Below are 27,026 nucleotides of genomic sequence, written 5' to 3' on the forward strand. Positions count from 1 at the left end.
GCCACCCTAGCCGAGGGACCACTCCCATTTTAGAGGAAGGCTCCATTTCCAGTTTGTGACGGTCGGTCAGGGGTTTAACGGGCAGGGGTGAGAGTGTTGCTCTGGGCCTCTGGAGGCCTGGCTTCTAGCCCCACCTCTGCCCAACCTGGGGCAAGTCATGGTCCCGCCTTCTGCCTCAGTTTCCCCACCTGTCAAATGGGGCTGAGCGCATTTGGACAGTGCTGTGAGCTTGGCTGATGACCAGCTTTCTGGAAGGGCTCAGGGTCGTTTAGCAACGCGGCTTAACGCCCCCAGAGCACCTCCCATTCCTGCACTCCTCGCCAGTGGCTCGGGCCTGCCATGCTCAGAACGGGTGTGTCCCCCCCCTCGTGGAAAGGATGTCTGGAGAGCGTAACCCCCAAAAGGGTCCCAACAGGAAACAAAAAGCCCTATGCAGAAGGATCTGGAGGTTACAGTGGACAAGAAGCTGGATATGAGTCAACAGGGTGCCCTTGTTGCCAAGAAGGCCAATGGCATTTTGGGCTATATAAGTAGGGGTGTGATCGTTCCCCTCTATTTGACATTGGTGAGGCCTCATCCGGAGTCCTGTGTCCAGTTTTGGGCCCCACACTACAAGAAGGATGTGGAAAAACTGGAAAGAGTCCAGCGGAGGGCAACAAAAAATGATTAGGGGGCTGGAGCACATGACTTATGAGGAGAGGCTGAGGGAACTGGGATTGTTTAGTCTGCAGAAGAGAAGAATGAGGGGGGATTTCAACTACCTGAAAGGGGGGTTACAAAAGGGATGGAGCTCGGCTGTTCTCAGTGGTGGCAGATGACAGAACGAGGAGCAATGGTCTCATGTTGCAGTGGGGGAGGTTTAGGTTGGATATTAGGAAACACTATTTCACGAGGGGGGTGGTGAAGCACTGGAATGGGTTACCTAGGGAGGTGGTGAAATCTCCTTCCTTGGAGATTTTTAAGATCAGGCGTGACAAAGCCTGGGCTGGGATGATGTAGTTGGGGATTGGTCCTGCTTTGAGGGGTTGGACTAGATGACCTCCTGAGGTCCCTTCAGACCCCGATATTCTATGACACGCACACAAGTGAACATGCGCACACATGAACCCGCGTGCTCGTTACAAATCCCATGATTTTTGAGCTGCTCTAAGGATTTTGAAGGCCTCGGGGGTGATTGGTTTATGATTTGGCGGTTGGGTTGAACGCCCACCCCTCTAATGCCAGGCACCACGCGCCTACACACACCCCCCCCGCACGCACAAACACACACGCCCAGCTCCACGCGGCCCCCACTCCCACCCCACACGCAACAGAGAGAGACGTGTAAGATTCTGAACTTTTTAATTTTCTGGCATGAAAAGTACAAATAATTCAACAAGTCCATGTAAAAGTTCCTTACAGTCGCTGTGCCGGAAATCCCAGTAATAAATTAACTAAATGCAAAGTGTCATTGAAATCAGCTTTAGCTTTGTGTGTGTGTTTTTTTTTTACCGCAGTTTTTTGTTCTTTTTTTTTTTTTCCTTAAACCCCCTTCCTCTCAGCCCCTCACTCGTCCTGCCCGGCGTGATTTCGGTTTTGGCTTCAAAACCCTTGCAAATAAATGAACCACATGAAACTACAGAGTGGAGGGAGGGGAATACGCAGTCTCCAGCGCCCCACTTCGCCCCCTCCACTAAATCCATGACAAGGTAGGTGGCGGGGGGGGCGAGAGAGGATTAGGAGAATGTCCCCCAGGTTATGAAACCTTCCCCCCACTTCCCCCACCCTTTTCTCAGAAGAAAATTGTCCTCGCAACTAGAAAAGGAAGTAGGAGTCGTCTCCTCCGCGGCTGGCTCGGCCGGAGACTTGGCCTGTTCTGATCTCCAGTTTGCTTCAATAACCCGACAGTGCTTATTGCTACTAGAAAAAATATCGGGGGCGACGGGTTGACCTGATCGGCTATGGAGAGAAGCTTTCTCCTTTCCCCTGCTAAGAGCTCGTCTGCAACTGCAGGCGGCGCATCGGATGCCAAGGACGGGTGGGGGGTAGAGGGGGAGGCTTGAAAGAAACCAGATCTTGGTTCTCCAGCCCAATCCAGCTGGCGGCAACTCCCAGCAGTGCAAAGTCAGCTCTTCTCTACCGGCCCTGATTCAGCAATGTTCTTTACGCCATGCGACTGTGGAGTGGCCAGTGGGTAGGGTCACCTCTCTCTGCTGTGTGACCTGGGGCAAGTCGCTTCCCAGGGCCTTGCCTCAGTTTCCCTTCCCAGCCTTTGTGTATTTACCTCTTCGGGTTAGGGACCCTTGCTCACTCTGTGCCTGGGGCGCACAATGGGACCATGATCTCAGGGAGGGTCTGTGCAATGCCTGGCACAGTGGGGGCCCTGATCTCGTCTGTGCAGTGCCCAGCACAACGGGGCCTGATCTCAGTTGAGGTCTGTGCAGCGCCTGGCACAATGGGTCCCTGATCTTGATCAGGGGCTGTGCAGCACCTGACACAATGCAGCCCTGATCACAGTTGGGGTCTGTGCAGCACCTGACACAATGGGGCCCTGATCTTGGTCAGCGTCTGTACAGCACCTGACACAACAGGGCCCTGATCTCAGTCCAGGGTCTGTGCAGCGCCCAGTATGGTAAAACCCCCTGATCTTAGTTAGCTCTGTAATCCTGCTCACATGCTTAAATCTGTTGCTGAATCAGGTCCAGAGAGAACTGCAATTTGCCCCTTTACATGCACAATATCGGCTTCATGGGAGGCTCTTTTTAATAAAAAGAAAAAAAAACTGAAATAAAAGGAAATCCATCACCCAAAACAAATCGATCCTTGGTTTTATGTTGCGGGGGTGGTTGAGTGCTGAGGGCTGTGTTATGTAGGGGCGAAAGGGCTAATAAATACACACAAGAAGAAGAAGGAATAGATAAAAACGACAAGCTAGAAATTTGATTCCCTTAACCTGCTAGAAGAATGAAGAGCAGAAACAGGTTTGCAATTCCCCCCTACAAGACAAAAGTAATCGATGTAACATTGATTCCCACAGACACACTTTTGTAGATAATCGATCTATATGCTTTTCTCTTTTTGCTTACATTATCCCCCTTAATTTAAGTCAGTGCACTTCGCCTCGATCGGAGAATCTGTCCTTAAACATTTTACTCTTTTTTATTATTATTATTATTATTTGATTTTTCTGTTCCCTTTTTCTTTAATAAATAAATTAGGTAAAACCACATCTCAGCAAATTAAAAAATAGTTCCTTTTTAACTTGCAAATCTGATGAGATAACATAAATATACACAAATGTACTCATACAAGGCAGTAATAATAAATATTTAAGTTAACAATAAGTTAAAACTACAAGAAGCTAAAATCCGCAAAAAGATACAAGTTAATGGTGCCAGTTAAAATTTTTTTTTGTCATTTTTGTATGTTTTTTCGCAAACAGAAGCTCTCACAGATTCTTACAAACACAGAACACATTTATCTTCAAAAATCAAGAAATCCTAAACTAACTTCTAAATCATTTAAACAATTAAAACTCAACTAATGCTAAAAGGTTTATCATTACGTTCTCTTTTTTACGTTGTTTTTTTCCTGTTTGTTTTCTAAAGTGAAAGAATTGGTCTCGTTTTTGTCAAACCAAAAATTGAAAATCAAATTAAAAAAACAAAAACAAAACCTAAACCAAAAAGTAGCTGATGTGTGTTGTTTGGGATGTGAGTTGTAACGTGAATCGCCAAGACGTGCCTTGGCTAAAGCAAGAGCAATTGCGTTTCCCCCTTTTTAAGGTTTGGAATTTAGTTTAAATCAACTTAATTTCCGCTCGCTCTTGGAAGGGTGGAATAGAAAAAAAAAATCAGACAGGTGAGTTAGTAACACCACTCTAAGGATCGTTCCCTTCCATCACTAGTGTCGCTCTATGCTGCTACAAACGAAAGAAGCCTACAGAGCAAAACTAATGATTGTTTAAAAAGTCTGTCGGGACTCCTGAAAGATTTATTCTCTCTATATTTTGGCTTAGACATGAGACACTGGAAGATATTTTCTCAAAAATGGCTGGACTTCAAGGAGCTGAAAGTGGTTTTTCAACAGAAATCCAGGAAATTGCCCCTTTAAACTCATTGAAACGAAACATCCTTAAAAGAAATTAACCGAGGGTAGAGCTCTGCTACAAGCGATCAGCACTGGGAGAAACTGGCTCCCGACGGAGGCCGTGGTTAAATTAGAGCTGGTGGGAGAACAGGAGTTTCTTTTTCCCGCTGTTGGAAAATGTAGATTTTTCATTGGAAAACCAAAAAAAATTGAGCATTTGGCAGCAGAAAGCTGAAAAATGGTGGCTGAAAATTACAATACCAGAAGTTTATTTGGGCCAAAATTTTTGAAACCTGACAATAAAATGGTCAAACACTGGTACATTTTTTGGCCCCCAAAATATTGTAAAATGGCCTAAACTGGCTGAAAATGGGAAAATTTGACCCAAACTCAATGAAAAGGGAAAATAATTGGTCAAAAAAAATCTCAGAATTGGGGGGAATTGGGCGGTTAACAGCTGGTAAATATTTAACCAAAAAATAAAAAAAAATAAAAAGGACAAAACCTGAAAAACCTTTGGCTGAAAATTGCTGAAAACTGGGGGGGGGGGGGAGTGATGAAAATGGGGGGAAATGACCCAAATCTCCCAAAATATTACGGCCCAAATCTCCCTAACCCCGGTAAATGTTTGGCCAAAGATGGTCAAAACCTGGAAAAATCTGGCCCAAACCCTAGAAAATTTCCTGCAGAAAACTGAAATAACAGAATTCAGCCAGTGACCAGAAATTTGTTAGCCAAATATTGGCAAAAAACCGAGACATTTTTAGCTGAAAACCCTAAAACTCCAGGTTTGGGCCCTGCATTTTCAGGTTTCCAACGCAGGAGCTGGACGTCGGGGTCGGGAAGGAGACGTTTCCCTGAAAATGCTCCTTTTTCAACAATCTGACGTCCCCAGGAAGGGTTTTGACCAAAACGTTCCACGCGGCGTTCGGTAAAGCTCCAGAGACCTTCCTGAGAGCGGAGGAGAGCCAGCTCTGGCCAGTTTTAAGTCCTACCCCCAGCTGTAAGGTTGGGAATCGGGATAATTGCCTGGGGTGGCTACAGGTGGCTGGACAGTGACTTCTTAAACAAACCCTGCCCCTGTGATTATCCCATGGCTTGAAAGAAAGGAGCATCTCCCCATCAGGGGGAGGGCTGGTGCAAAGATGTGGGTCTCCTGAGTGGATCAGTTTCGTAGCATGGCCGTTGGGTGATGTGGTGGGGGTACACAGGGCTTGGCTTCTCTTGATCAGGCATCACTGAGGCCACCATTTCAGGGGAGGAGACGTGAGGCACGAAGGAGGCGGCTATGGGTATTGTGTTTCCATGCGAGCTCACAGCCAGGGCATCATGGTAGGCCATGCTATGGGCATTCTGCTACCTTGGTGTCCTCATGGTATTAGAGAGACAGGGTGGGTGAGGTCCTGTCTTTTGGCTGGAGCCTGGTATCTCATGCTAGGGGCACCGTGGTAGAGCATGCAACTTGCCACCATGATGGCTTTGGCATTCCTCTGTTGGAAAAGCTGGGGCCAGTTCAGAGAAGGGCTCAGAGAGCAATTTTGGGCTCTGGACACTTGCCTTTAGGCTGGGACACAGGAGAGCTCAAATCAATTTGGCTGATGGAAGGAAAGCTTAGGCAGCAGCTTGACCACCACCAGTAGGTCCCCGATGCTGGGGAACCAGAGCTGATGCCACAGGGCAAAAGGAGACCCAGCTTCCAAGCCAGACAATTTCAGAGTGGAAATAGTGGTGCCGAGTTTGCCCAGCGATAGGGGTGAACCCCTGGAGCAGCCTCCCGTGGAGCAAGACAGGCTGTGCAGCAACTGGAGATTTTACATCCAGATGGGGGAGTTGTCTTTCTAAATGCGCCGCTCTAGCTCATCCACAAGATATGTGTTGGATTGGTGAATTGCCAGGTGGAGTTCTCTAGCCTGGTCTATACAGCCGGTTGGACTAGATCAGGGGTTCTCAAACTTCATTGCATTGCGACCCCCTTCTGACAGTAAAAATTACTACACAACCCAAGGAGGGGGAACCAAAGCCTGAGCCTGCTCGAATCCCACTGACCTGGGTTGGGGTGGGAATGGATAGCGGGACAAAGCTGAAGCCCAGGGGCTTCAGCCCCAGGTGCGGAGCCTGTAACCTGAGTCCCAACTCGCAGGGCTGAAACCCTCAGGCTGAGCCTTGGGTGTCGGGCTCGGGCTTTGGCCCTGGGCCCCAGCAAGTCTAAGCCAGCCCCGGCGACCCCATTAAAATGGGGTTGCAACCTACTTTGGGGTCCCAACCCACAGTTTGAGAACCACTGGACTAGATGATCCATGGTACCTGAAACTTTATGAATCTATCAAGGCCTATGAACCCATGAGCACGTGAGATGCCCCGAAACTGATCCTCCTCTCGACCCAGTCAAATGCAATTCTGAGACATCAATAAGTGAATCACTCCTGTATTTCTGTTCAGGGTTGGGATTTGTTTTATCCACCCTCACCTTGGATCATCAGAAATGCTTTTGTGCCACTTCCATCGACTGATTTATTATCTGTGCCAGGCCTTGCACAATGAGATTGATCCAAGCCTAGAGCTCCCAGGCGTGACTATGATACAGACACTAAATCAATAAGAAAGGTTCACACACTGCCACAGTTTTTCACCCCAGAAACAAGGGGAAGGAGGAAACCACAGCTCTTTTTCAAAAATATGGAATTGGGTGTAAATGTAAGTAATGTCAATATGAAGCATATTTCCCTGGATAAAATCAGTTGTGTTTCTAGTTAGTTTGGGGCATTTTTTAAATCCTCTCTTAAATTTTTTTTCCCCTTGCTTTTCTCTGCTAGGTTTTATTTTTGTTGTTGTTGTTTTGTTTTTTTGGTTTTTTTTGTTTTGTTTTTTTTTGTCGTAAAATGTTAAATAAAAAAATATCCTCGGTAACAATCGTGAATCTCATGCCCCCCCCTTCTGAAACAAAACCCAAAGAAAGAAAACAACCATTTCCTTTTCCATCTTGGCCCTGAGTTGGGCAATCACAGAACCTCTTTGTTAAAAACAAAAAAGATTTTCTCTTATTTTTATTTGCTTTGTGTGTGTGTGTGTGTGTGTGTGTTTGTGTTTGTTTGTGTGTGTGTGTGTGTGTGTGTGTATGTGTGAAGTTCAAGAATCCCAGTAAAAATTCCCAGCGAGGTTGGTTTTTTCCCTTTTTTATAAAAATAGATTTTTTTCCCATTTTTTTGTTGGTTTTTTATTATTTCTGTTTTCAGCCTTTTCTATTATTATTATTATTTATTATTATTTTATTTTATTTCATTTGTTCGTTCTCGAGCTGAGAGAGGAAGCCCTGCTCCTTTCCCCCTCACCCCACCCCTTTTTGGCAACAAAAAAACAACCGTTCTCTAGGAAATAAATTAACACAGGGGCGGGGAGGGGAGGTTGAGAAGGCGGGTAACTTTCTCTTGCTTTTCAAATGGGTTCAATCCATTTATTTAAACATCCCTTTGTGCCTCACCCCCCCATCCCCATTTTACTCAGGGCAATTTTGGAAAGAAAGCAGGCGCAATCTGAAGACTGCATGGCGGGGTTGGGGGGGGGCAGCAGGGAAAGGGTAAATGCTGCCTGGGGATCGGGGCTCTTTAGGGGGTGCAGGGAACAAGGAGGGATCCAATTTCTAGACCAATTAAGCAGCCCATATTTCAGTGAGATGCAGGCCGCTATGGCTCAGCACCTCCAATAGTGTCAAAGGGGGTTAGGCACCTAAAGGGAGGCACCTAACCCCAGATCCTCAAAGGCACTGAAGCTACGGATCTAACTCCCACTGACCTCAACCCCCCCCCAGGCGCTGCTCTGCAAGCAAGTGCCTTTCAAAACGCAGCCCCGAAGCCTCGGGCCCGGGAGCGCGTTTCTGATGGGTCAACCCGAGGATTTGATACAACAGCCCAGTCGCTTCTCCTGGACTGCACGAATTTCCAGCGGCCGACACACGTGTGAGGCTCCAGCCACCCATGCAATGGCCACCCTGGGGCTGGGCTTCTCACCACGGCCCCCGGAAATGCAGTGCGGCGAATGGCACTGGGAGCAAAGGGAGGGCGCACGGACACTGTCAGAGCCAGGCGGGTGTTAGGGTGACACTGGGGGGGGGGAATCAGCTGTGGGCCCTGAACCCCCGGACCTTGCATTGTAAACAAGGGTTGCTACCACCTGTTAGCCAAGTCAGCGTGGGCTCCTCCACCTCTGTGTGTGATCCAGCCACCATTAGAGGGGGACGGAGCGCCACATGGAGTGGGCATGGCCTACCCACCAAGTGGGTGTGGCATTTGCAGAATGGGCATAGCCTTTGCACCAAGTGGGCAGGGCTTGTACTAATGCCCTGCTTTTGGCACTAAGCACCCACTGGCCCCAGGTACCGGGTCCTTTGGACTATTGGCCCTTGTGCCAGGGCCGAGCTGTCGGCAAAGCTGGTGGCTGTTGAGTCGGGACTGGAAGAGACGCGTGCCTGGATTTTAAAGACACAGTCACCCGAATGCCCCCCCCGGACCCTCCCCCCCACACCGGCTTTGTCAGGATCGGGGCTCTAGTCAGGAACGAGCCCCAGCTGGAGCTGAGGTTCACCGGCCCCGATTCCCTGACTCTGCCCCTGAGCCCTCCCCAGCCGGATGAAAGCAGGAGTCCGCTTGGCAATGGCACCACGGCCCTTCCCCGACAGCCAGGCTGGGACCCCAAGTTCTGATGGCGAGGGGGAGGGCAGATCTTGGGGTGTCTCCAGTTACAGCCATCTGGCCAGGAGCCAGGGGCAAAGCTGTCTCATTCCTCTGCCTCCACCCCCTGCTCCTGGATGGATCCCGGTTAGTTTCAGAGCCCCAGTGCCCCATCGCCTCTGGGGCAGCCCCAGAGCCAGGGGGCTTGGGACCCGGGCCTCAGGGGGTGAGAGCTCAGGGGAGCATTTTACCCCCAGCAACTCAACAGCAGCAGCCCCTCCCCACCCCCCTGCCCAGTGCTAATTGGGAATAGCAGCCCTGGCCCCCAATAAGGTCTCACCCATCTGCCCCCCCAGCCCAGAGGTGCTTGTTGATCACCACTGAGAGCCCTGCCAGGAATCCCCTCCCCACAAATGTGGGTTGGGGGAATCCAAGGGGGAGAGATGGGGGGAACCTCAGGATGGCTGTCAGAGGGGCCAGGATGTAGGGGGAGGTCCAGGGGGATCCCTAAATGGAGGGGCCATTGGAATTCAGTGCATAACAGGGGTCCCCTCTCCTGCCCCTGCTGGGGTCCTCGCGATGCCATGGGGCACAGTTCCTGGGGGAAGCACAGGGAGGTCAAGCTTACGTTTGCCTCGCCTGCAGGTGGGGTGGCACCACGGTGCCCCCTCGCTGTCCCGTCACGGCTCCCATGGCAGCTCATTTCTCCTCACCGAGGCTGCGAGGCGTTCGTTTCCTTCCGCTCCCCCCCCCGGGGGGGAGCATCGCGCGCCATCCATGGGTCACTTGCCATGGGTCTGGGGGGGGATGGTGCCCGCCACGGGGCTGGGCACCATCACTCGCCATCGGGATCATCGGGGGGGAAGATGTTGCCCGCCACGGAGTTGGGGAGGACGGAGCCTGCTACAGGGTGGGGGACGGTGCCCGCCATGGGACGGGAGGTTCTGGGGAGGGGGTTGTCTTTCTTTCCATCAGGTCGGGGTATCAGGGAGGGGGGCTGCCCAGTCTCTGCCATGGCTCCTCTCTCCTGCCCTCGGCTCGGGCCCTCGCTCAGGCCTTGTGCTGCTTGCTGGTCTTGAAAGAGACCTGCAGGATGCGGTCGCCCAGCCGGTACCCGTTGAGGCTGGCGATGGCCATGGCCGCCTCCTCGTAGTTGGTCATGGTGACGAAGCCGAAGCCCTTGCACTTGTTGGTGGCGAAGTCGCGGATCACCTTGACGTTGGTGACGGCGCCGAAGGGCCCGAAGAGCTGCCACAGGACGCTCTCGTCCGCCTCCGGCGACAAGTTGTAGACGAAGATGCACCAGCCACCGCTGGAGGCGCCCGTCAGGTTGACGCCCGCCAGGCTGGTCATGCTGTCGATGGTGATGGGCGAGAACCTGGAGATCAAGGACAGAGGACTACCTTGGGTGTAACGCGGGCATCGGCGCGGCGGGCGGGCGTGGGCTGGACCGGAGCACAGCACCCGCCCGCTCGGGCACGGGGAGCAGGGTCCCTCCTTGGCCACCACCCCAGGCCTGGTGCAGGGGGGACCCTACATTCTAGCTAGCCCCCAAGATCAGCTCCGTGGGGGCAGGGGTTCAAGCGAGGCAGCAGAGCCTGGGATCTGGATTCAAACTCGCTCTCGCTGCAGTGCCCTCCGCCCCTCCCCCACCACAATTCCATTGAGGGGGCGTGGCCAGACCAGGATTTGAGCCCCCCGCTCCCACCTCCATCCACGGGCATGGCAGCTTTGGACTGCCCTGCCCTAACCCTGAATCGGGTTCATCTCCCCACTCTGCCCCAAACTCCCTGGGTGACCCTGGCCAAGCCACTGGCGCTCTCTGGGCTTCAGTTTCCCCATGTGTGCAATGGGGATAATGATCCTTCCTGGGTCTATTTCGATTGTAAAGTCTTCGAGGCAGGGACTGTCTGTCCCTGGGTCTGGGCAGTGCCCAGCACAACAGGGACCCAGATCTTGTTTGGGGTCTGGGGGGGGCCTGGATCTCGGGCGGGGTCTCTAAGCCTAATAACAAAAGCAGGTGTGTTTGCTGCTGGCAGTAGCAGCCAAGGCAGCCAGTGTGGCTGGGGCCAACTGGGGGGGTGTCTGACTTGAAGTCCCCTCTGGGCACATTCCCCCCCACCTCGCCACCCCGACGCCGGCCAGGCTCTGAAGAGCGTCGAACCCCAACCCAAGGGAGGGAATAATCGAGTGACGCATCCCATGTGCCCCCCCCCCACCGGACTCCCAAGGTCCTGACACCCCGGAGGCAGGGGCTGGGCATTCTGCACTGGCCAGCTGTTCCCATGCTGGGGGGGAGGGGGGGTTGCGATTATGATTTAAAAGAAGACGCCACAGAATTGACCCCCAAAAGTTCTTTCCTTTTCAACAGCAGGCCTGAAATGGAACCAGGCCCCTGGCATCCTGCTGGCCAGGACCCCCCTCCCCCCTCAACCCCCCCCAGGCACACAGAGAATGGATCTGGTTGGTGGCAGAGCCCAAGGTCCCAGGGGGAGATGCGGGAAGGTGAGGGGGTCTGTGCTGTCAGGCTGGGCTTGGCAGGGGGGCTTGGGGAGGGGACAGGCAGTAAAGGGGGGCTAGTTAAATCCTAGCGCTGGTGGCTGGGGCTGGGGGGGGGGCTCGTTACCTCTTAACGCCGTAGGCCATGTTTAGCAAATTGTCCAGCCTGTGGGAGGAAGACGGAGAGGAGAGGAGAGGCCCCGGTTAGTAGCTGACCCTGTAAAGCGGGGAGGGGGGCCCTGAGTGGTCCTCTGGCTTGGTTATGGGGCAGCAGGGGCAGAAAAGGGCCAGGCGCCGCATGTAGATGGGGGATAAGTGCGACACCGGCTGCATTGCACATGTGAGGGCACCTGGCTGCGTGATGGCTGCACTGCATGTGTTTGCACGGCAGCCGCATCACACGTGTCAGTGCACCTGGGTGTACAGTGCACCTGGGCGTGGCAGATGCTTTGCAGGTGAGAGTGCACACTCACGCACGAGGGCTCTGTGGCACATGTAAATGCACACGCATGCACAAGGGCTGTGTGGCACGGGTAAATGCACACGCATGCACGAGGGCTGTGTGGCACGGGTAAATGCACACACATGCACAGTGGCTCTGTTGCATGTGTTACACATGTGCCTGGCAGCATGTTGCATGAATGTTACATGTAGCACATGCTGCATCCATGAAGGTGTGTGTGCTTCAACACATGCATGTTGCTTGGCCATGTGTGGCAATTCGCATGTGTGGCTCAGGAGCTGTGTTGGAGGTATTGAATCACATGGCATGCTATGTGTGGCTGCTTAGAAGAGACACGTTCAGCACGCATGTCATGTGTGCACCACGCGGCGTTGCAGTGTGTGGAATAGCCCACGCGCCCCCCTGCAGGGGCTGCACACACAGCACACGGGTCCCGCTACATGCATGACGCAGGCATGATGCACAAGGACGCTGCTGGATGCACATGCATGTTGCGTGTAATTTTTTTCTCACACTCAGGCCAGCAACCCCCGTGGACACAAATGCGTCCGAGTGGTTCGGCCACATGTGGCGCACGCAGGGAGGGGACACGGGTCACGTGTGTGCGGAGGCTCTGCCCGCGGGGCTGTATAGATGCTGCAGTCCTGGCTTGGGGTGCATGGGGGGGTCAGGCCCTATTATACTGTTGTGGGGGGTTAATTTTAAAGCTGGAGGGTTAAATATACAAGGAGAGCAGGCTTGGTTCCAGAACTGGACCTAGCTGGAGACAATGGGGGGCTGAGGGGGATGGGCCCCTGTCTGGGGGTACAGGACTGGCTGTTTGTGGGGGGCCTCAGACCCAGAGCCCCTCATTCCCAGGCCACAGTAACGAAGCCCCTGATGTGTGAGCACATAAAAATGGGGGGGAATCTAGTGAGACTGGGAGGGTGGAATTACGGCTGCCATGGCAACCCAGGCACCTGCCCGCCCCCCCCATGCACCCAGTATGCCCCTCCCCCCCACTCCCTCTCCTTGTGGTTAAGAAAGTTGAGATCCCTGAATCGCCGGCTTCCCAGAAATGGTCCCCCCCACCCCACCCTGCCCGTCTGCTGCCCATCTAGCCATGATGCCCAGGGCTGAGATGCAGCCACCTCTGGGGTGAGGCAGGGGGTTGTTTCTACAGGGATCCCTCGAATCCCTGCACAGGTTGCCCTGCCCAAGATGCCACCAGTTACCTGCCTTTCAGAGGGGCAGATACGGGCAACAGCGTCCCAGCTGCCCCCTTCCTTCCTGCCCACAGAGCCAGACCCCCCGGCTGGCATGCACGGACATCGCTCCCTCGACACCTGGGGATCCAGCCCCATTGCTGGGATGCAGCCACCTCTGGGGTGCGGCCTAGTTTTCCAGCCAATGCCACCCAACAGACGGCGCCAGGCAATGAGGGAGGAGCCCGGCCCTGGCAGGAGTTTGGGGGACAGGACGGGATTTCAGCCAGGACGCCTGGGTTCATGCCCCTGACCCAAGCTACTAAGAACTGAGTTTTATTTCTCCTCTGCAAGGCGGTGCCTCCCCCTGCCCAGCACCTGGTGACCCCCCAGCCGCCAATTCAGCCCCTTGGGGGGGGTCTCCCATCCAAGTCCTATCCACGGCCTGACCCTGCTTAGCACTAAGCTGTCCCCACCGCCCGGCTGTGGGGACCGGACCCCCCTCAGGGGTCCCAGACAGTTCACACCTCTGTGATGGAGCCAGCCCCTATGATGGCGGGGATGGGGGTGACAGCAGGGGACAGGGGGGAGAGAGGTGATGGGGAGCCCCCCAGCCCCAGCAGAGACAGAGGGAGTGGGGGTGGGGTGCCTGGAGGAGAGGTACCCAGGGGGTCATTTCACAGACCCCAAGCTCATTACGGGGCAACCAGGACTAACTGTGCTGTATGGAGAGATGGGTGGGGCTATTGGCAAAGGGGTGGGGCAGGAACAAAGGAGGCGGGGCTACTGGTTTAAGGGGTGGGGCCAATGGTAAAAAGGAACACAAGGGGACATGTTAATAGAACAAGGGGAGGAGTCAGGCGCAAAGGGGGAGGAGTTCCTAGTGAAATGGGAGGGGCTAATGAGAGGGGCTGGGAAAGGTGGGGGCAAAAGGGGAGGGGTCATGGGAAGGAGCGAAGAGTAAAAGGGCGGGGCCAGGGCAAAGGGGGCAGGGCTACTGGTGAAAGGGGAGGTGCTGGCAGTAGAAGGGCGGGGCCCTGGCCTAAAGGGGCAGAGTGACCCATAAAGGGGCGGGGCTCCCAGGAAGGGGGCGTGGCCAACGCCCTGGGGCCCCTCACCTGAAGCGCTGGGTCTGGTGGTGCAGCGGCCCCGTGTAACGCCGCGCCGTGGTCTGGTACAGGTGGCTCAGCAGCGCCTGGCCCGTCTTCTGGCTGGGGCTGTTGGCGAACTTGACGGCGATGGGCTCGCTGGCCCCCAGCGGCTTCTGCCCGTGCAGCCCCTTGATGGCCTCTTCCGCCTCTATCCTCTTGTCAAAGCGGATGAAGCCCACCCCTCGGGAGACGCCTGGGGGGAGCGCGGCCGGGTCAGGGGCCGTGGGGCCAATGGCGGGCCCTGTGGCGCAGGGGGCCAGGGTGGGGCTTGGCAGGGGATGCCGTGGGGCAGAGAGCAGAGCAGGGGGTCAGTGAGGGGTGCCGTGGGGCAGGGGGTCAGTGGGGGCTGCCATGGAGCAGGGAGTGGGGCAGGGGGCCAGTGAGGGGTGCCGTGGGGCAGGGGATCAGTGGGGGCTGCCATGGAGCAGGGAGTGGGGCAGGGGGCCAGTGGGGGGTGCACCGTGGGGCAGGGAGCGGGGCAGAGGGACAGCAGGGGGCATTGTGCTGCAGGGAGCAGGGGGTCAGTGAGGGGTGCCATGGAGCAGGAGGTCAGTGGGGGCTGCCATGGGGCAGGGAGTGGGGCAGAGGGCCAGTGGCGGGGCACCACAGGACGGGGGGCTCTGAGCACTCATGGGTGTTCAGGTGATTTTTCACAACAGCCTGGGCCCATCAAGATAAGAATCGTCTCCCTCCCCCATTTGGGCCAAATCAGAGCCATGGGCCCCCCCAGCACTGACCCCCGGCCCGTCGGTCTCCAGGCCCTGCGCTCCCTCAGGCCCAGATGGGCCCATGGGTCTGATCCGGGGGGCGGGTATGGGAGGGGCCGGAGCTGGATGCTGCTGAAGTTGCCAGGCCCCACTGATCCAGCCCCTCGGAGAGAACCCTGGAGTCCGGGCTCCTGCCCCCTCCCCCCCCGGGAGCAGGGGGCTCCCAGCCCCTACCTGTGACCTGGTCCACCAGGATGCGGGAGGTGATGATGCGGCCGTACTGGGAGAAGAGCTGCTCCATCTCCTTCTGGCTCATGCTCTTGGGCAGGCCGCTCACGTACAGGTTGGCATCGCGGATGGAGGCCGAGCTGGGCCGGGCGTAGGAGACCTTGGGGTGTGGGGAGGGGTCAGACGGGGGCTCCAGGGAGACAAGAGGGGGGCAACCCCTCCCCTCCCAGGAGTCCCGGCGCCCTGCCCCTTGCTCTAACCACTAGGCCCCGCTCCGAGCTGGGGGCAGGGGCAGGATCTGTGATGCTTCCTCCCCCCCCGACTCCATGGGTCTGTCTGTTGCTGCGGGGGGGGGGGTTACCTGGCTACCTCCCAACCCCTCCCTGTCCTTGAATCCAACCAGCTCCATCCCTCCATCCCCTCATCCGCCCCCACCCTCATCCCCTTCTCCCGCCCAGCCTCATCTCCAGCCCCCCGCCTAATCCCCCCCGTCCCGCCCTCCAGCCTCATCCCCAGCCCCTGCAGCCCCCCTCCCCGCTCACCTTGATGGTTTTCATCTGCAGTTTCAGCCCGTTCAGGGTGTTAATCGCTTTGTCTGCATCGTTCGGGTCCACATAATTCACGAACCCATAACCTAAACTCTGCCCTGGGGGTGGGGAGAGAAGTGAGTGGGGGGTACTGAGCCCCCTCTCCCTATCCGCACAGCTCTGTTGGTGCCCCTCACTCCCGACCCGCAGCCCCTGCCAGCCTGGGCCTGCCCCGCCCCATCCTGGGCTCTGCTGGGGTGTCCCTCACCCCTGACCCGCAGCCCCCCGCTACCTCAGCCCTGCCCCCCTGGCTCTGCCGGTGCCCCTCACTCCTGACCCGCAGCCCCCCGCTACCCCAGCCCTGCCCCCCTGGCTCTGCCGGTGCCCCTCACTCCTGACCCGCAGCCCCCCGCTACCCCGGCCCTGCCCCCCTGGCTCTGCCGGTGCCCCTCACTCCTGACCCGTAGCCCCCGCTACCCCGGCCCTGCCCCCCTGGCTCTGCCGGTGCTCCTCACTCCTGACCCGCAGCCCCCGCTACCCCGGCCCTGCCCCCCTGGCTCTGCCGGTGCCCCTCACTCCTGACCCGCAGCCCCCCGCTACCCCGGCCCTGCCCCCCTGGCTCTGCCGGTGCCCCTCACTCCTGACCCGCAGCCCCCCGCTACCCCGGCCCTGCCCCCCTGGCTCTGCCGGTGCCCCTCACTCCTGACCCGCAGCCCCCCGCTACCCCGGTCCTGCCCCCCTGGCTCTGCCGGTGCCCCTCACTCCTGATCCGCAGCCCCCGCTACCCCAGCCCTGCCCCCCTGGCTCTGCCGGTGCCCCTCACTCCTGACCCGCAGTCCCCCGCTACCCCAGCCCTGCCCCCCTGGCTCTGCCGGTGCCCCTCACTCCTGACCCGCAGTCCCCCGTACCTGTGATCTTGTCCCGGACCAGCTTGCAGGACTCGATCTCCCCGATGCTGCCAAAGAGGCTCTTGAACTCCTCCTGCGTCATGTTCTGGGGCAGGTAGTTGACGATGAGGTTGGTTTTGCTGTCGTCGGCCGCCCCGTTGGCGCTCAGGGGCGGCCCGTTGGGGAGGCCGCTGTTAGTGGTGGGGCCGTTGGACACCTGGGTCTCCATGGTGCTGATTATCTGCTGGAGACAAGAGGGGGCAGGGGGTGACACTCTGCAGGCAGGGGGCGCTGTGTGGGGGAGGGGGAAGGAGGCACTGGATGGGGAGGGGGGCTCTGTGGGGAAGGCATGGGGGGAAGGGGAGTGCTGCCAGGGGGAGGGGAGAAGGGGCTCTGTGTGGGGCAGAGAGAGGGGCAGGTGGATGGGGTTAGGGGGCATTGTGGGGGGGAAGGGGTACCTCTTGGGGGAAGAGTGCTGTGTGGGACAGAGGGTGATGGATGGGGTTAGGGGGTGCTGCATGGGGGAGGGACGCTGTGGGGGAGAGGGAACTGATACAAGGGGGCACTCCATGGGGTTGGGGGAATTCTTCAAGGGGGGAGATCTGGCAGGATGCCCTGGCGTTCGCTGCCACCCGGAAGGGTCGCCAAGCGTCCTGGTGCCAGGTCGGTTCAGCCCCGGGGGGAGGGGCGGAGACGTCACGGGGCGCCATGGACAGACAGATGGACACGCTCTCCCACCCATGCTCAGGGAAAAGCCAAGGGACCGGGGAAGCTCTGTTGGCAAACCCCGGCCAGGCTGCCAAATCCAGAGCCCAGGAAACCCAGGGATGGAGGGACCAACAGCTGGGCCGAGGGGGACAGACAGACAGACTGGCCAAGGGAGACAGGCGGCCAGGCCGGGGGGAAGGGACAGACAGACAGGCTGGGAGAAGAGATGGCTGGGCCAGGGAGGGGGGGACAGAAAGAGGGGCTGGGAAGGGACAGACAGCTGGGCCAAGGGGACAGACAGACGGTTGGGGGGCAGATGGCTGGGCCAAGGAGGGCGGACAGACAGATGGGCCAGGAACGGGGGACATACAGGCAGACGGGCAGTGGGGGGACAGTCAGGCCAAGGAGAGACAGACGGCCGGGCTGAGGGGACAGACAGACAGGCAAGGGAACAGACAGACAGGTGGGGAGGACAGACAGACGGGCGGGGGGGGGAACAGACAGACGGGCCGGGAAAGAGTCAGATTCCCAGGCTGAGGGGACAGACAGACAGGGGGGACAGACGGGTCAGGGGAACAGACAGACAGGCAAGGGGGGACAGACAGGTAGGAGGGGAAGGACAGACAGGCGGGGGGGAACAGACAGACGAGGGGACAGACAGACGGGCGAAGGGACAGACACAGGGGCGGGGGGACAGACAGACAGGGGGACACAGATAGTCCCAGCTGCTCTAAAACTTCGGGAAGCCAAGCCTCCAAATGCCCCCCCCCGTGTGCTCCCTGCAGCAGTGCCCCTTCCCCTCCCCCCACACGGAGCAATGGGGAGCTGGCTCCGACCCCCACCCTGGCCTGGTTATTTCTGCCCCATCTAGTGTGGGAAAACCAACCCCCTCCGATGCCCCGACGAACCCTGAATCAGCTGCCCCCCCTTCCCAACACCCCCGTCCCAGTCCTGGCTGTAGCCAGTGCTCTTAACCCTGCCTCAGCCGCCCACCTCCCACTCCGAGGACGCTGGATCCTCCAGGCCCAGCTGCCCCAGGTCGCCCCCCAGACCCTCCCCTTGAGACACTGATCCACCTTCCAATACATTCACCTGCCCAGCTCCTCCGGGGGCACCAGATCTGCCTCCCCCTAGCAGCCAGAAACCACCCCACGTCCAGCCTTGGTCTGTCCCCGTTTGCTCTTGGGCCCATGCCGCCCTCACGCGCCCCCCACCCTGGGGTTTACACGGAGCGCTCAGCTCCCCGGCGGCCTGTGTCCGGCCAGGCTGAGCAAACCCAGCACTTGTAGTGCCACCCTGGCTGCAGGGAAGGTGCCTTGCGTCCACAGCATGCAGCTCTAGCCTGACCTCCAGGCCGTTCCTTCCCCCCGGACGCCCACGTGAAGCCCGAGGATCGCAGCTAAACCAGCCTCAGGCAGAGACCGGGGGGGAGCCAGGAGCCCCCGACACCCCCGCGATGGCAGGGACATGCCCTGATATTCCCAGCCCCATGCTGCAGGGGAAGGCGAACCCCCCCACCCCCTATCTCTGCCAATCTGACCTGAAGATATTCCTCCCTGTCCCTAATCGGGCAGCCAGTCTGACCCTGAGCAAGCCCCACCAGCCAGCGCCTAGTGAAAGGATGGTTCTCTGGCCAAGCTCTGATGCTTTAGAGGAAGACGGGGAGGGGGTTGGGGGGGAGACAGGATCCATCTGCCCAGTTGTGCACTGGAGGGGAAGGGACAGCCCTTCCTGACCCCTGCAGGCAACCGACTGCAGCCCTGAAGCATGAGGCTGGATTCTAGCCATTGCCTTAATGCAGAGCCGGGAGTGTGCGGAGGGAATGCAGAGATTCCTCTTCTCCCCGTGGTCCGTAATGGAAGGGGGCGAACAGTGGGGCTGACAGATTCCAAGGCCAGAGGGGACCCCCATGATCAGCCCCCCCCCAGGCTGTAGAATCGCTCCCAGAAGTGAGAGAGCATCTTTCAAAGCCCCTCAAGCGATGGTGAGTCCAGCCCCTCCCCGGGAAGCAGCTTCACCGCATCATCACCTCCCTGTGTCTTATTCCAGGGCCGGATTTATCTACCTTCAACTCCCAGCCACTGGCCCTTGTCAGCCAGACTGAAAAGACCTCATCCCGCACTCCAATCCAGCCTCCATTGCCAACAGCCCTTTAATCGGCCATGGGCCCGCTCCACGGTCACTCGCCTGTCCCTGCGGCCATCCTGCCGCATCCTGCTTCGTGAGTCAAGGAAGCACAGGGCAGATCCCAGGAGGCGATTCCCATACGGGGGCATTGACGCCCCTTTGGTGAGACCGGGCCAGGCCAGGGGGAAAATGGCCCTGCCTGCGGCTTGTCCAAAAGTCCCCAAAGACGGGAGCGGTCGTGGCCCGTCTGATCAGCCAACATTAATGTCGGTGAAACGCCCCTCAGCAATGCAGGACCCTGGAGACGTCCCCCTTTCTCAGCAGCTAGGCAGGGGGGCAGCAGGATCGGGGTATGTGATTCAGGGAGCCCATTGCCTCAAACCCATCTCTCGTTTCCTGCACGCAGCCCGGAGGTGCAATTCCAGCAGCAGGAGGTGCCCAGTGGCCTTGTGCCCCGGGTGCTGAGTGCCCCCACTGGAGAGCTGCCTTCATTGAGCCAACAGCGAGGACAAGCCCGGAGCATGGATCTTGCTGGGCCCCAAAATTCAGCAGCCAGATCAGCGCCACAAACCGATCCCGGCGCTCCTCCTGCCGCCCCGGGGATGCCTGCAGCGGCCGGTCAGTTTCAGCCATGGCTGTATCAGCTTCTCCTCCTCGGTTCCGTCAGTCCCCCGGCGGCGCCGTTAGGGATCCATGGGCCCGAGCCGTGCCGCCCCTTGCCACAGCCGCGTGTCTGAGGGAGGAAGGGTTGGAAACCGGCGCGGCAAAGAGCGCCTCAGGATGGAACGGGGGGGACCCCAAACTTGCACAATTCCCTGCGAGGCATGCACAAATCTCCCACAAGGAGGCGCACCAAAGGCTGGGGTAGGAGACGCCAACTTCCCACCGCACGGCGCTGCTGATCTTTTCCCAACGCAGCCCAGCGCACTGAGGACACACGGCGCCGGAAAGGCAAGCGCGCTCTGCCGAAACCGCCCTGGCGGCAGCAAGGACACAACGTCCGCAGGTGAAACCGAAGGCTGGATCTACACTAGGGGCATTTTGACGGTGCTGCTACGCCAAGCAGGGGTCACCCCCTGCTCAGCAGAGCTCTGCCAGCCAATGGTTGCAATGTAGACCCAGGCTGAGATACCTTGGCCAAAAATGACACCGTTTAACCTAAGTGCATTAGCTACACAAGGCCTTTTCCTTCCAGCACACGAGCGTCCATCCCCACGTGGCATTCCCCAGGAGCAGGGCCTTTCAATTCACCCCCTACCTTAGTCCAAATTCGCTTTCCGGTGTAGACGAGGCTGGGTCTGCGTTAGAGGCCTTTGCCAGCATAGAGAGCCTGGCAAAGTGCCCCTAGCAGGGATGCTACCAGGCTGGCATCGCTCGCCCCAGCGCCCCCGAGTGAAATACGTTAGCCCGGCAAAAGCACAGATCGGCTGGTGTCACCGGCTCTGCCCTAGGGCTTTTGCCAGGTCGGTCGGGGATGAGCTTTTCCACGCTCCCGACTGACCAGCCGGGCTAGCAAAGCTCTCCCCTGGACAGCCAGCCCAGGGCATGTCTGGGATACCTAGAAAATCAGACCCGCGAAGCCTCACGGTTATACCCGGGCGAATTCTGTGCATCCACCGGGCCTCACGCTCAACTCCCCGCCCCACACACACACAGCTTAGGGCCTGAACGAAGCCGCCAGGGGCTGGGGTGTTTGGCCAAGGTCATGCCTCCCCCAACAGCTGCAAAAAGCCCGAGGGACACTACTGACCCTCCCCCCCGGCCTAGGATTTCCATTTGATCGGGAAGAAGCAACCACAGCGCCCCCTAGCGCCATGCAGGACCAACTGCGAGGGGAGAACGCCCCTTACGGCGCCCCCGCCCCGCTCCCTGCAGCGCAGCGCCCCCTAGCTAGCGCCACTCTGGGGCATTGGGCCAGCGCGGACTGCCGGGGAGGGCACCCCCTGCTGAGTCCCCCCCTCCCACTGACTACAACACAGCGCCCCCTAGTGCTGACCCGGAGCACCGGGGCCAGCACTGGCTGCCGGGGGAGGGCAGCCCAATGGGTTACATCTGCTCCGAGCAGGATTTGGCCCATGGCAGATGGCAAAGCCCGGAGAGCACCCCCCACCCTGCCAACACCCTGCCTGCCACCGACCCCTCCACCCCCACCCTGCTGCACTGAGTGGCCCCCGCAGCTGCCCTGGTGCGGCCGTCGGCTCCCTGTCGGGTTATTGATCCGTCCATCGATCTCGACATTATCCCCGGCCCCAGGCCAGACACCAAATCCGTCGGTGGTGAACTACCAGCCAAATCACACCCGGCAACGCTCCACAGCCCCCTGCTGTCCCAGCCCTAGCCCCCCTGCCCCCCGCCCCGAGCAGACATCCCGCTGCCTTGGTGTGGAAGGCGGGAGATCTCTCTGGATCCCCCCATGCATCCCCCCAGCACCCTGGGAACTGGAAGCCCCTCCATGGACCCCCTTGCACTGGGGGCTCATTCCCAGACCCTGTTGTGGGGCTGGATTTGCTGGGTCCCTCCTCCCCCCATACCTGGATTGAGGCCGAGCCAGACCTGTGCAAACCCACCTGGATGCTCCCCTCCCCCAAGGGCCTGGGCCCCAGGGAGTGTGGGGGGTCCCAAATGCAACGTCCCTCCACGTGTTTTTACCCATTGGATCCCCACTTCCCTCCCCGAGCTGAGATAGAACCCAGGAGTCCTGGCTCCCAGCCCTGCCCCACACCTGGTGGACCCCCGACTCCTCCTGGCCTGCCCAGACCGAGCTGGATCACGTATTCTGCCCAGACACCATGGGGACAAAAGACCTATTTGGCTTTAAGATAAAACTCGATAAGTTTATGGAGGAGATGGTATGATGGGATAACATGATTTTGGTAATTAATTGATCTTTAAATATTAATGGTAAATAGACCTGATGGCCTGTGATGGGAAGTTAGATGGGGTGGGATCTGAGTTACTACAGAAAATTCTTTCCTGGGTATCTGGCTGGTGAATCTTGCCCATGTGCTCAGGGTTCAGCTGATCGCCATATCTGGGGTCGGGAAGGAATTTTCCTCCAGGGCAGATTGGCAGAGGCCCTGGGGGTTTTTCGCTTTCCTCTGTAGCATGGGGCACGGGTCACTTGCTCGAGGATCTGCTCCTTGAAGTCTTTAAACCACGATTTGAGGACTTTGATAGCTCAGACATAGGTGAGAGGTTTTTCGCATGAGTGGGTGGGTGAGATTCTGTGGCCTGCGTTGTGCAGGAGGTCGGACTAGATGATCAGAATGGTCCCTTCTGACCTTAGTATCTATGAGTCTATGAGATTCATTCTGGTCACTCCAGCTTGGCCCGGGGGGGAAGCAGCGAGAGGGTGACACTGATGTGACCTGGCTTGGTGGGCAGCCCCTGCACTCAGCCGGCCGGCCCTTCTCCGACTGCACCATGGTAACTCCTGAACACCACCTCTGACCCACAGGGCCTCTTCTCGGCACCTCTGGGCAGAGCCCCTGGGATTTGGGGGGGAAATCGGAAATCTGGAAGAGGCAAAATGGAGGATGCACGGAGTCCCTGGCATGGAGGAGAGTGGGGGTCCCTGGTATAGAGGGTGCTTTGGGGGCAAGCAGAGCTCCTGCCATGGAGCCAATAGGAGTTGGGGAGCATAGAGAGCCCCACCTTCCAGCACAGCTTGTAGCTCTGCATGGGCTGGATGGATAGATAGATTAGATCAGATAGAGAGTGTGTAAGGGGATAGATAAATAGATATAGAGGGGTGTATGGAGATTAGATTAGATAGATAGATAGATAGATAGATAGATAGATAGATAGATAGATAGATAGATAGAGGGGGTGTATGGGGATAGATAGATAGATAGATAGATAGATAGATAGATAGATAGATAGATAGATAGATAGAAGGGGTGTATGGGGATAGATAGATAGATAGATAGATAGATAGATAGATAGATAGATAGATAGATGGGGTGTATGGGGATAGATAGATAGATAGATAGATAGATAGATAGATAGATAGATAGATAGAGGGGGTGTATGGGATAGATAGATAGATAGATAGATAGATAGATAGATAGAAGGGGTGTATGGGGATAGATAGATAGATAGATAGATAGATAGATAGATAGATAGATAGATAGATAGATATAGAGGGTGTATGGGGATAGATAGATAGATAGATAGATAGATAGATAGATAGATAGATAGATAGATAGATAGATAGAGGGGGTGTATGGGGATAGATAGATAGATAGATAGATAGATAGATAGATAGATAGATAGATAGATAGATAGATAGGAGTGGCTGGGGACAGACAGATGGGCTGGGCTGGGGATGGAGGGATGGGGGAGCAATAGACAGACAGGCCCAAGGAGGGAAGCAGCCCCCCTTTGGGGCCCTGCCATTGTCCCAGCCCCCCGGCCCCACCTGGCTTGGGCAGCTGTGTCTGCGGGCGGGCGGCGGGGCCGTCCCCTGCCATGGCGCAGCCGGCCGCGGTGTCAGTTGCAGGCCGTGGCCCAGCTTAGCCAGGCTAAGCCCCTAATTAGGATGATCCCCCGGCTCCATCCGCCTTCACGCCACACAACGAGCTTAGCCCCCCCCCACAAACATATGTTACGGGGCCAGGGGGGCTGGACTGAGACACACACCCCGGGTCTGATTCCCTCCCCCCAGTCCCCTTTTCCATATGACAGCCATCTGGCCCAGCCCGCGGGCCTCAGTTGCCGGAGCAACCATCCTCTCAGCAACCGCTTGGCAACGGAGACGCCATCCCCTAATCCAGTTTGGCCAGAGCGGGGATGGGGGTCCTTTTGCCCCCCTGGCCCTCCAAATCCCTCTCCTGGATCATCACCCCTCAGAGAGACCTGGAGGGTCTGAAGGGTATTCCGAACCTTGCCCCACCTACTCACCCCTCTCCCTGCCATAGGCTCCCTACAAACACCTATAGAAGGGATCAGCCCCTCCATCAGCTGCTATATGGCCCTGGGAGAGGTCTATAGGAGGGATGGAATTCCCTGTTCAATTCTATAGGGGGTCTCAAGATGCAGAAGGGAATAAATTCTCTACTCACTTCTATAGGGGGTCTCTAAATACCTATGGAAAGGACAGAAGCCTGTAATTCCATAGGTGGTCTGTAGATACCTACAGAAGGGATAGAAACCCTGATTCAGTTCAATAAGGGAGAGTCTCTTCCTATAGTGGGAGAGAATCGTTGATTACCTTCTAAAGCACCTATAGAAAACACTTTTCGACCAAATCCTCCAGGTTTCTAGGGAACCCTGCTCCTCTTCTAGGGAAGCCCCAGGAAGTTCTATAGGGGTGTTTCCCATGAGGGTAAAATTCTATAGGTGCATTTTCAAGTGGGGAAAACACTGCCTGGCTCAAGGCAGTCTGCCCCGCGGGATGCCCGGGAGCCCTGACCTGCCAGCCCCGGTGTGCCCGGCTCGGGGCAGTCTGCCCAGCTGGCTGTGGAGGAGCTGGGTGGGTGATCTGGTTCCAGCTGCGTCCTGCCTAGTTTCCAGAGGATGTCTGTGGCAATCAAACTGTCTCCGCAGAACATTTCACTTTGGATTCAGCAAACCCCAATGGGGAAAAAATGTTTCCTCAGAATTTTTTCCCACTGGCTTTTAATGCCAAAGCCAAATAACCCCGATCTTACTGCCACGCACCCATCCACCATGACACGCCTCGCGCCAGACGTCACACAAACATTATAGTGTCCCCACCGGAAATCGGAGCCCCATCGCACCGGGCGCTGCACAGACCCCCAACCAAGATCAGGGCCTCCAGGTGTTGAGTGATGCACAAGCCCAAAGGGAGAACCAATCCTGGCCCAAAGGGCTCAGAGCCTTAATAGATAGGACATAAAAGGAGGGCAGGAGTGTTGTCATCCCCATGATACTGGTGAGGAAACTGAGGCACAAGAGCAAGTAAGTGATTTTTTTTTAGAAGTACCACACAGCAAATCTGGGGCAGAAGTGAGAACAAAAACCCTGCTCTAACCACTAGACCCTACTCCCCTCCCACAGCTGGGACCAGAACCCAGGAGTCCTGACTCCCAGCCCCATCTGCTCTAACCACTAGACCCCGCTTCCCTCCCACAGCTGGGACCAGAACCCAGGAGTCCTGACGTCCAGCCCTTCTGCTCTAACCACTAGACCCCACTCCCATCACACAGCTGGGACTAGAACTCAGGCATCCTGACTGCCGCCCTGCGCTAACCACTAGATCACACTCCCCATCCACAGCTGGGGATCGATCTAGGCGTCCACTGTCTCCCTTCCTCTATTAGGCCCCCTCCCATTCCCAGGGCTGGGCCAGAACCCAGGTGTTCTAACCGTCAATCCCCTTTAAACACCACATCTGCAGTTTTGCCAACACTGGCAAAGTTTGGTGTTTCCCCAGCTGCTCAAGGTATGGGGCTGACGAGGGAATCCCAGCTTTCACGGCCATCAAAAAGCCATCACGGGTGCCGAGAGAGGTGTGACAACGTGCCCCCCCAAAGGCTCAGAACCCAGAGCGAAAACACCCCAAATGGACTGATTTTTTTTAAAAAAATCTTTTGATTTTTTTTAAGACAATCTCAAGATTTTTTGTGGGGGGGGAAAAACTGATATCCTCATTCCCCAGCTGGAGAAATCGCCCTGTGGCCGTGGCGGGGACATGACAATTGCAGGACCGTGCTCCATCAAGAGCCATTTTTAAATCAAGTCCTTGTGCCCAGCCCCCCCAACCTCCCCCGCTCTAACCACTAGACCACACTCCCCTCCCAGAGACAGAGACAGAACCCAGGAGTCCTGGCTCCCAGCTCCCACTGCTCTAACCACAATACCCCACTTCCCTCTGCTCCCAGTGCTGGGGATAGAACCCTGGAGTCCTGACCCCGGGCCTGTCCTCCCTCGCCCGTCTCCGCAGCGAAGCAAGCCATCCGTGGCATGATAATCCTCCATTGTGCGCCAGGCAGGCAGGCGAGAAAGGAGCGAAACGCCCCCTCCCCTTCCCCCCCACGCAGAGACAAACCCGGCACACACAATGCTGGCCCTGGGCCCTGCGGACAATGGGGCATTGAGCGCCCAGGCGACAGGAGGCACCGGGCTGCCAGCCACGGAGCGCTGCTATTCTCCCACACATCCGCCCTGCTCCCCGCCGCCCCCCCATGTCAGGGGAGCTCTACAGTGCAGGGAGACAATCAGCGAGAGAACAAGACGGGTCGGGTAGCTAAGCCAGTGTGTTAGTGATGTGGCTGGGGGTCAGGGCGCCTGGATTCCGTTCCTGGAGCTGCGGGGGGGCCTGGGGGTCATGAGGAGGCCTGGGAGCCAGGACCCCTGGGTTCTGGTCCTGTGTCTGGAAGGGCACTGGCCCCTACTGTGGAGGGCACAGAGACAGGGAGCCAGGACATCTGAGTTCTAGCCCTTATGCTAAGGCCAAGGATAGTCCACTAGGATCAACCCCCTGTCCCCCGTTCAGATCTCCCCAGCTGCACCCACCACATGGCAGGCAGAATTAAAGGGTGCTATTGGCACACCGTATTATGATAGCACCTAGAGGCCCCAGCCCAGGGGTTGCGCAGACCGGGGCCCTGTCGCGCCGGGCGCTGCGCAGACCCCGACCCAGACCGGGGCCGGGCGCTGCCCAGACACACAGTCCCTGCCCTCAGTTGCTCACCCTCTTACTAGCATGGGGAAGGGTTAACTCCTGTTTGACTGAGGGGATCTCTGAGAGTTTGGGGGCAGGTTCTCAGTGCTCTGACTCCCACCACAGGTGCAGGGCCTTGGATAACCTGATGCTGAGGCCACAGAACATCTGCAGCAAAACCAGGAC

At 57.3% G+C, this 27,026-nt stretch overlaps 1 protein-coding gene and 1 long non-coding RNA gene across 10 annotated transcripts in view; both read right to left on the reverse strand.

The window, feature by feature from the left end:
* The window catches only part of LOC122458387, a 493,263-nt gene that overhangs the window by 117,667 nt on the left and 348,570 nt on the right, over positions 1-27,026 (reverse strand). The window lies entirely within an intron of this gene.
* ELAVL3 (ELAV like RNA binding protein 3) overlaps positions 2,559-27,026 on the reverse strand; it is a 42,829-nt gene continuing 18,361 nt past the window's right edge. For 2 of the 9 annotated variants that reach the window (XM_038379164.2, XM_038379169.2), the window contains exons 2-7: positions 16,400-16,619; positions 15,507-15,610; positions 14,971-15,124; positions 13,997-14,222; positions 11,359-11,397; positions 2,559-10,131 (exon numbers count right to left, since the gene is read on the reverse strand). In XM_038379164.2, coding sequence (XP_038235092.1) covers positions 9,783-10,131; positions 11,359-11,397; positions 13,997-14,222; positions 14,971-15,124; positions 15,507-15,610; positions 16,400-16,619 — 1,092 coding nt within the window. In that variant the 3' untranslated portion in view covers positions 2,559-9,782. Of the gene's footprint in view, positions 10,132-11,358; positions 11,398-13,996; positions 14,223-14,970; positions 15,125-15,506; positions 15,611-16,399; positions 16,623-27,026 lie in introns of all 9 variants that reach the window. The other 7 variants (XM_038379163.2, XM_038379166.2, XM_038379165.2 and 4 more) reach the window with 5 other exon arrangements.

The sequence above is a fragment of the Dermochelys coriacea genome, chromosome 20 (genome assembly GCF_009764565.3).
Source record: "Dermochelys coriacea isolate rDerCor1 chromosome 20, rDerCor1.pri.v4, whole genome shotgun sequence".
NCBI lineage: Eukaryota > Metazoa > Chordata > Testudines > Dermochelyidae > Dermochelys > Dermochelys coriacea.